The following is a 10,170-nucleotide window of genomic DNA, read 5'->3' as shown; positions in this document are numbered from 1 at the left end:
GCCCCTGCGGGCGGTGGTGGGCGGGGCGTGCTCTGGCAGAACGCTAAGGGCAGGGAGTGCAGGAGGGGAGGCCCCAGCAGTCTCTGCAGCTTCGGGACCAGATCCTGCTATGGCCTCGCTCGTAAAGAAAATAATCAGCACTACTAAGGCCCCTGCACTGGGTCCCTACAGGTAATGCCTTAGCTCAGAAAGATCTGAGAGTCTTGGTGGATAACAAGTTGACCGTGAGCTGGCAGAGCCTTTGCAGCCAATGCTTTCCTGGGGTGCATCAGGAAAAGTGCGGCCAGCAGGTCGAGGGAGGTGATCCTGCCCCTCTGCTCAGCCCTAGTGAGGCCACATCTGGAGAGCTCTGTCCAGTTCTGGGCTCCTCGGTACAGGAAAGCCAAGGAGCTGCTGGAGAGGGTCAGCAGAGGGGCACAAAGATGATGAGGGGTCTGGAGCATTGAGGAGAGATGGGGGAGCTGTTTAGTCTGGAGAAGACTGAGAGGAGATCTCACCGACGCCTATAAATTCCTCAAAGGCAGGTGTCGGAATCTTTTTCAGAATCTTTTCAGTGGTGCCCATTGACAGGACAAGGGGCAATGGCCATAAACTAGAACAGAAGTTTCAGCTCAACATGAGGAAGAATTTCTTTATATTGAGAGTGGCAGAGCAGTGGAACAGGCTGCCCAGGGAGGCTGTAGTGTGTCCCTCTCTGGAGACATTCCAAACCCAGCTGGCTGCATTCCTGTGTAACCTGCTGCAGGTGACCCTGCCTTGGCAGGGGGGTTGGACTGAATGATCTCCAGGGGACCCTTCCAACCCTAACAATTCTGTGATTTTTGGGAGCGGGAATTCTCTCAGGAGGCACAGGAGCAGGTTTTGCTGGCAGGGTTTTGGCAGGTCCCCGGGGCCTGTCAGGCAGGCCTGGGGCTGAGGTGAGGGCAAGACCCTGAGCAGGAGCCAGTCTTGGTACCCCCTCCCCAGTAACCCCCAGGGGCACCTGGAGTCCCAAAGCACGAGTGGGGCTGTGGGGGTGCGGCAAACTGCAGCCCCATAGGGGGAGGGGCATAGTTCAAAAAGTTAGTTTGGGAAAATAATTCTGGAATTAGTGGTAAGGAGTTAATATAAAAAAACAACCAAGGAAGAAGAATGATTGTTCTCCAGAAAAAGGTGCTTGGCCAGAGACAAGCATGTTGTGCAGGGAAGCTAGGGATGCTGACTGTGCAGGTGATACAGAGTGAAGGCTGAGCCCAATCCAGGGTGAGCTTGGTTGGATGGAGAATTCAATGCCTGGGAATTGAAAATGTCTTTCTTATTTTGAATAGTTATAAATGTTTTTCAACTTCAAAATTTAAATGCTGTAAAAATATGTAAGATGTTCAACATTTTCGTAAGTATGTTACTGTAGCAGTTTTGTATATCATTAAAATGAAAAATCCCAGTTTTAATTGGAGAAAGGTTTCTCTTTGCAATTTAGATATGAAAAAATGTTCAGTCAGTATAGTAGATTGTCATGGCTAAAGTACTAAAGGGTTTTACCAGGGACGTTTTCTAAGAGTTTTTAATTCTCTATTCAGGCTTTGTGTTCACAATAGCATCTTTGTGCCTTCCAGGTGCATTTTTTGCCTCCATTACTTTGTGTTCTGAGCTTTCTAAGCTTCAAACTTCTTATAGGCATTATAAAGATGGAAAAATACAAAGTGTAGAAGCAGAGAGACACGACATGAAGGTTAACTTCTGTAAACAATAAACTCTTGGTGGATTGCAGCCAGGGGCCTGGCATTGCTTGGCATCGGGAGAACATCTAAGACACGGGAAGGCAACAGTTCTTTGTCTGCATGCCCACACCACTGTCCCAGCCTTCATCGTGGCTTTCCACTCCAAAATGTTGTGCTTATTGGTAGTTTTTGATGAAATACTGCTTATTGTGCAGCCTGTTAAATGTATGATGGGTCTAACATCAATAAGTTTATCACTAACTTAATTTATCAGATTTTAGTAAACTTGTCAAAGTCCAGAGAGCAGAAGTTGCACAAGAAATAACTGCCACATCTCTGCTGTGAGGTCTGAGCTTGGTTACACAGCAATGAAGGATTGGGATGAATGAGCTGCATTCCTGGTTCTGCTACAGCCCTTCAATATGCTTTTTGGTGACCTATTTTTACTGTATTTTTCTATTTCCTTTACTGCATCCATTTGCCAGTACCTTGAGATGGGTAGGTAGGTAGATAGATAAAAAGACACATAGCTGTGTGTGGGTCTATAGATCTCATTAATGTTATTAACCTTTTAAAGGATACTGTTCTTGTATTAATACACAATCATTTATGTGAAGAGCATGGTTCCTAACACCATCTCTCTGACAGGCAGTGTTGTTCCAAGGTCACAGTGTCTGCCCAGTTATGCATTCAGGCACACTGAAACGTGGCTGACTTTAGACACACATCACATCCCTGCTGATTAATGAGTAGCTACAATTGGGCCTAGTTACAAGGTGCATCTGCAGTTAAAATGATTGGGGTTTGTGGAGTTGAAGTTTCCCTTAGCTGCACTTGTGCATTTGAGTGCGGTGCAGGTGTACTCCCTGGCTGGTAAATTGTTCCTAGTCTCAGTGAATGGAGGATTCTGTTGGTGAGCAGAGCAGGAGACCCAATAAGGCTGCTGCAGGTGTTGATCTGGCAGTGGTATCAGAAGGCTTCAGCTTGTTCTTTCCCAATTTATTCATGATTTAGGACTCTCAGATGGTCTCTGTTGAGATAAACATTTCACTGTCGTTTGCTTTGTGATAAGCAGTACAAGACAATCTGTTTTAGTGGAGAGCCCATACATTCTTGTTGCCCAGGTCTCTGTGCTTCAAACACAAACAGAAGGTTGTGCTCCGAGGGCCTCCCTCCACAGCAGGAGTGGTAACAAAGAAAACTCAAGAAGCCTGCGTGTACCTGCACACATTTCTATCAACAAGAGTGTGTCAGCTAGAAAACTATTCACTGGTTTCTCGTCTTTGTATGGTGTAGTTTTGTGATTTACTCCAGTTTTGTTAGTTGATGACAGAAAAAATAATTCCAATGTAAGACAATTTACCATATCTGACAAAGTTACTGGCTATTTTTTCCCCTCATGAAATTACAGAACATAGGACAGGTGTAACAGAAAAGATGGGAAGTTCAAACTGCCTAACCCTGATCATTTGACTGAGTCCCTAGATTAGGTTAGTACCTTGTGAGGTGAATGGATTAAGACAATCCGAGTGAATCTCAGCTGAGAGATGTACTGAAAATATTCTCTGAATATGTCCCTCTTTTTCCATTAACATTAAAGGGAAGCAAACCTCCTATTTCAGGTACTTCAGGGAGGTGCCTAACTCTGTGTAGCTTGATAGAGTTGTTGAATGGTCAAAGCAATGCATTTTCTTGTGGAATGAGAAGAGATATGAAAAACAGTGTTGACACGCCATAAGCACTTGCAAAAGAATCTTTCTATAATTTCTTTGCAAAATATTTTTAATTATTGGTTGAAGATAATTAAATTGTGTCTCTTGTATAATGTTTGCTTAAATCTTTGTTTTCAACTTTTAACCTCTTTGTAGTAGGGACGTTAATAATTGTTGACTCAACTTCAGCAAAAGCACACTTGACATTTTTATATAAATGTTTTGCAAATAGCTTGAATTTTGCATTCCTCTGAATTAACCCAGCAAAGAAGTCACTCAGGTTATTTGGTGAGAGGAGAGTGATTGTTCTGGAAATGGAGTGATCAAGGTGTTTTGCTGACTGGCCAAATTCATTACTCTAGAGGAATACTGCCAGAGAACCAGGGTGCAAGGTGTCACCTCACAGCTGTAACTCATTATCATAGTGCCTGTTTAAGAAGAAAAATGTTAAATATCTCTTGACTTTCCTTTTTGGTTTTGGTTTTTTCCCTCCATTGCTCTGTAGCTGAATTGTGGTTGAAAGCTATTATCTGCTTCTCAAACAGGGATGGAATATTTATCTGGGCAGGTGCAAAAAATGTTTTTATTTATTCTGCCTTCCCCTGTGCTATTTGCTGTGTGGAACCTGTAGCTCAGTTTAGTGTTGTGTTGCTGCATTCACACCTTGTGCCTTTGCAAGAAACAAAGGTTTATCTCCTCGAGGGCAGAGTTTAGATGGTGTAATCCCAGCTCTTCAAAAGCATAAGCAGATTGATGTATGACTGCATGTACAGACTTGCATATACATAACCTCAGTCTTCTTCCTGATGCATTATAAAGTACTGTAGAAGATTTGAAATGTGCTTTTGGATTTGAAATTTAAAATGTTGTCATGGGGGAACATTAGACCTAAAATGGCACTTGTGCTTTCAGCCAAGCCGTGCTGGTGGACCGGACAATGTACATTGCAGGGCAGATCGGGCTGGAGCCTTCCACTGGGCAGCTTGTCTCTGGAGGGGCAAAGGAGGAAGCCAAGCAGGTAAGAAGTCTTCCAGCAATGAACTTGTAATGGAGTTGCCATGTATCTAATTAAACGTGGAATTGTGAGAAATTGAGGAGGATAGAGAGCACATCACATTGTCCAGATGGGGGAGAAGCAGGAGGAAGTCATTCCCTCTTAACTAACGCTATCATTTTTCCAACAGCTTGGAAAACATGGAGGTCAGGCTAGAAATCTGTTTCATGACAGAAGGTATGAAAGAATCAGTGTTTGAAGCAAAGGTTCACACCCCAGTAAAAACCCTGGCTTGAGTCAGGGAAAGTTTTACTCCCCCAGTAGCAAATAGGTGGAGTGAGATAATAGGATGAGATGGAGGTGCATCATGCCTTTACATCTAATGAATGGATGGTTTCATATTTATTAGATGCTCCCTCCTATTAATTTTTATTTAAGTCAGTCTTTTTTTGACAGGTGAGGTTTTGATGGTTGAACAGTAAAACTTCAGCCAAGTCTCAAGTTATATTTACATACTTACATAAATATAACCCAGATGATAGCTAAAAGATTTTTGTTTCATTTTTTCTTTAGGCTCTAAAAAACATGGGAGAGATCCTGAAAGCTGCAGGCTGTGACTATGGCAATGGTAAGTGCTGCTGTGACTCTGGCAAACAGGTGGTTGTTTTTACCTGAATTAAAATATTAAAAAATCAAGTGGCCTTAAAAAAAAAGAAAAAAAGCTATTTGCTGAACATTTTAATTGTTACCAATAGCTGGAAGAAATGAAAGAAATTGTGAATTTAGGTTAAAAAATAAAAGAAATTAATCTACATGGAAGTCTTTGCAATGGTACACTGTCACCAAAAATTTCTGGCAATGGTACTAATGTTTTAATTCCAGATGGGGAAGCTCAGGTACAGACAATGTTGCAGTGACTACAGAAATTTTAAGAATCCTAGGCTTTGCTTCAGGTGAAAGCAGGTTTGTATCTGTGCTGTTAGTATTCTAGACACTGGTTTTGGGTGGAGGACTCTACTGGTGAAGCCACACCAGGATTAATGCTGGGTTAGGCAGTCCTGGGAGTCCTTCTAGCACAGAGTATATTTTGAGACCTTCCATGAACTTTTTTTTTCTAGCAGCAGATATTATATATAAGTTATTGCCAGCAGCTGGCTTACAACAGCTGTTTTATTTGATCTGCTTATCAATTCAGTGCCATTTGGGAGAATTTGACTTTTTCAGAGCTAGTCAGGAATGGCTTAATTCCTTAATGTTTTATTGCATACTCAGCATGCTCAGATTTTTTTAGGTGGTTGCTTAGGTTGTAGCTCTAATGGTCAATATCTGCAAAACTTTTCAAAATGTTTAGAATACTTGCGAGAAATGTATGAAATAAAAGCAAGAAATGCACTAGTTTTTCAATTTTTAATGCAAGTCAGAGGTCTAAAATAACTGCACTTACATAATTTCTAGTTGTGAAGACTACAGTTTTGATGGCAGACATGAAGGACTACAATGATATTAATGATGTTTACAAACAATGTAAGTAGATGTTTTGTTTGTGCTTACCATTATGGCTTGTGGAACAAATTATGTTCATGGTAGTCAAAGTGTTTTAATGACTCAGATGATGTAGTTCCATATTCTTTGAAAATCCTGTAGAAATTTTTTTTTAAATTTCATTTTCAAGTGTCAGATCAATCAGAGGCTAATTTCATGTGGATTTTTATTCTACCTTTCCACTAACTAACTCACTGTCCTGTGAAGATCAGCTCCTGCTGTCCCTACAGGCTGATCTTCTTTGCCCCTTACCTTGCTTGATGTTCTGCTGTCCTGTCTATAATTCTACTGTAGGCAGCCTTCAAATGCTGAATTTCAGATTTTATATCTCCATTTCTTTTAAGTCTATATATTTGAACAATTTGAGGGCCATTGTTATGGGACAGGGCTTGTTCTTTATACAAGGATAAGCTGTGCTGCTCCCTTTGAAGAAAAAAGAGAACAGTGCTTGGTCAACAAAAGTAAATGTAGACTGAAATAGGTGATTCCAACAAGCTGGGTTGTGCAGAATAATTTGGGACAATTTGCATGAGCTCCTTATTTATATAGCTTTGGCTTTAATTAGATAGCAGCGTCTGGTCTTGAATGAAGTCTCATTGATAAGGAAGTTACACAGTCTCCTACTTGTCAAAATGTACTGGGGGGTGTGAGTGCTTAAGCAGGGTAAAACCAGACCAGCTGCATGCTTAGTTACTTGTTAGCTCCAGCCTGGAGTTTGAGAAAACAGTTGCTGCTGTTGTCTCATTGTGAGTTATTATCTCAATGCAGGACCCCAGTGCTTCCATTATTAACAGTTTTGTGATTACTGTCACTAGTAAAACTTTGACTTTGTTATGCAGATTTCTTGGAAGGGTTCAGTCAGGTTGGATGGGACTTTGAGCAGTCTGATAGAGTGAAAGATGTTCTTGGCTGTGGCATGGTGGTGAATTGGACTATGTATCTTTAAAGGTTCCTTCCAGCCTGGACTATTCTAATATTCTATAAATTCAGCTCTTATATCTTTACCAGTACCCTTCCCCATGCCTTACCCTGTTCTAATATCTGTGATAGGTCTAAATGGGCCTATTTTTCCTCTGTTTTCCTTTGATATGAGTAAGGTTGAACTCCTGATGACTTCATGTGAATCTGGGATCTTTGCTCATGACTCTTTTGGCAGAGGCCTATTTCTCTCTCCTGCTCTTTCTGTGAAAGAGTCATCTCCCACTCCCTGGTGTTTGAAACTGGATGATCACCATTCTGATTTAATCATCCTTTTTCATCCAAGTTGGTGTGAAGACCCTGCAGTGTCAGCAGAATACAGGTTATCACTGGCCCCCAGGTCACAACTGCAGCTGACTGCTTGGGGATGAGTGGTGGCTTGCTGAGATTGAGAGCAGTCAGTCCCTAAAACAAAAAAATAAATAAGGGGAAAATGATAGCTGGCATAGGAGTCTTGTAGCCTTGAACCTGAAACTGTTCCAATGATTTCATTTTATACAGATTACTTTGAACTGTGTTTTATCAAGCCAAGGTTAGTGATTACTGGATGTTTCTGTTTAAATTACAGTTTTCAAAGCAAACTTCCCAGCCAGAGCAGCCTATCAAGTTGCTGCTTTGCCCAGAGTAAGTGTCCCTTTTCTATCTACAAAAAAACCCAAAATTTTCTGGAATACCTTACTACTGAAGCATTCTGACAGCTTTTCTAATTCTGAAATAGCTTTGATTGCAATTAGTTTAATAAAGACTCTTAATTAGTTTCTTTTCTAAGTATACCATTGTTATTCCCACACATTGTCAGAGATCTGAATATGTGATACATATTTCTTTATGGTGGAAGATAGATAAAACATTAGAAAAAAGGGGTTATGATACTTGAGTAAGCCTAAATTGAATTTACAATATTCCTGAACATTGCTAAATCAGTAATACAACTGTCAGAAATATAATCCCTCTCAAATGTCACTCTGTTTTTTATGAAGTTGTGTTGTTCATCCAATTGCTCCATAAAAGAGATACATTAAATTTCTAATATGTTTCTTCATTGTTTTGTCACAGGGGGCCAGAGTTGAGATTGAAGCTATTGCCATTCAGGGACCTCTCCAAGATGCTTCAGCATGACTATAAGTAGAGACTGGATATCTTACAATGGCAGTTTTAGATTGAGTTAATACTTCTCCCTTATATCCAATTCCTACAGCTGACTAACAGCAGTTACACACAGCTGAAATCAGTAAACTTACTGAGGAAAGGTGCTTTCTTCAGGACTTAGAGTGAGTTCTCTACTGGCAAACCCTGAAAAGTGCCTGAGTCCTGCTAAAATCAGCTGAGCCAGATTGCAGGACAGGACCTGCCCCTTGTGGAGGTGACTGGATATTCAGGTATTAAGGTACATACCTGGGTGAATGTATTAGAGTTACACTATGGGTGATCTGAACATGGAAAGCTATACTGATTTGTAATTGTAGATATTTAGTAAAAAAATTTAAATTAAAAAAATGACAGAAATGAGAAAACAGAACACATGAATTGCTTAGCATACATCTTCACTTCAGAGGAATTTTACTGTATTTGCTTCTGAATTTTCTTAACCTCTTTCTTTACATAATAGATTACTGTTGGGACTCAGATTTTTTTCATATTTAAGCAATTGCTTAACAAAGACAATAATTTCAGAAAGAAGAAAATTATGATTTTCTGAGGTGGTACCTTTATAAATCAGATGGAAATTAATATCTACATGTAACCTTTCTCATGATCTTTTTTATAGCAATTCAACTTTGACTATTTTGATTTTAAAAAACCAATAAAAATTTTAAAAATGTTTAATGAGAATAAATAAAATTGCAACTGCAAAATGTGCTTGTCTATTATGGGAACACACTTTTCTTTTCCTGATTGTGGTTTGATACTCTGTTACAAAAACAGTCGCCAGCTTGCTTATTCAATAACAAATTTGAACCAAGAGAATAGGCTTATTATCTACATCCTAATAGCTAAGGATTAAATTCTCCAGGACAGGAAGCTTTCAGCTACCATCATTACAGTTCTTGTAATTTTTTCCTCTGCCATTAAGGTCAGAAGCATTGGTTTGATGGGGTGATTAAGCAATATTGAGAAATCCAACTGGTGATGCTAATAACTTATCCCATCCCTCTGTATTGATCTGCTGTCAAGTGGAAATGGGTACTGTGAGAACAGGCAGCCCTACTTACCAGTCCTAGATTTGATGTGAAACAGCCATTCCTTCTTTTCACTGAGCTTATAAATTGTACCATTATAGCAAAAAGATTCATAATGAGGTTTTCACAGCAAATCTGTGCAGATATAAGTATTTTTTAATAGTATTACCTTGCTTTCTCTGGGAGATAATTGTTTTTCTTAGAAGCAAGATAATGCCTTTGTTATTTCAAACAGCAAACTTCCAAACAGCCTTTGAAAAATGCCTGACTTTTCTCTAAATAAACTTCCTATGCATAAACTTTTTGTTGCTGTTCTTGTTCTGTCTCTTTGGTTGTACTAATAAGGCATCTTATGCTCTGTAGCTCTGATTCCATAAGCAATCCCACCTATGAAAAAACATGGTCAGATGTGTCAGGAAGGGAGTTAGTACTAACTAATATGGCTATGACTTTCTAGGAAACACAAAGCAGATGTTCCTTCATTTTGTTAATTAATACTAATTCAAAATAATGTAATTGAATGGAGTTACATTTAAACTTTTAAAGGGAGTTTAATTCCTAATTTATATTTAGGTTTCTCTGTTACAGCTTTGTTTAGATGTAATTTCTTGGTTGGGATCTATTTCACTGATTTGTAGGAGATTTAGTTCAAGTTCACTGTAAATGAGCTGATTTCAATTGTTTTGAACATGAGCTGTGTTCAGCCTTTTATTAACCCCAGTGGTTTATCCTTCCTTACTGCTCACTGCCTTCCTGCTGTGCCCGCCCGGAACCCAGCACTAGGTGGCAGTTGCGGTGTTTTTGTGGCGTGCTGACTTGAGCATTGGCTGGTAAAAGTCCATCATCACCCTCCTTGGGACTTCGGTGGCAGGAGAGTAAATATACCATTGCTCTCCACAGTGAGGGACAGTCTGAGACTGAGATGTAAATGAAACACCTGGAAAAGTTCCATGCTGGATGCAGCCAACAAGGCAGAACATGCTTCCATTAAGTGTTTTTATTAGTAAATAGGTGCCATTCTGCAAAAACTCAAGAACAGAAATTCCCTTTTTGCTTTATGATTC

The 10,170-nt window shown here is 39.9% G+C and overlaps 1 protein-coding gene across 1 annotated transcript; it reads left to right on the top strand.

The window, feature by feature from the left end:
- The first annotated feature begins 38 nt into the window (after positions 1–38).
- Positions 39–8,455, top strand: RIDA (reactive intermediate imine deaminase A homolog). The gene is made up of 6 exons (XM_030971847.1): positions 39–171; positions 4,325–4,430; positions 4,980–5,034; positions 5,862–5,930; positions 7,495–7,550; positions 7,983–8,455. The coding sequence occupies exons 1-6, from the start codon at positions 110–112 to the stop codon at positions 8,043–8,045; spliced, it is 411 nt and encodes a 136-aa protein (XP_030827707.1). The 5' UTR covers positions 39–109; the 3' UTR covers positions 8,046–8,455.
- The last annotated feature ends 1,715 nt before the right edge of the window (positions 8,456–10,170 follow it).

The sequence above is a fragment of the Camarhynchus parvulus genome, chromosome 2 (genome assembly GCF_901933205.1).
Source record: "Camarhynchus parvulus chromosome 2, STF_HiC, whole genome shotgun sequence".
Taxonomy (NCBI): domain Eukaryota; kingdom Metazoa; phylum Chordata; class Aves; order Passeriformes; family Thraupidae; genus Camarhynchus; species Camarhynchus parvulus.
This window is presented reverse-complemented; position numbering and strand designations above follow the sequence as displayed.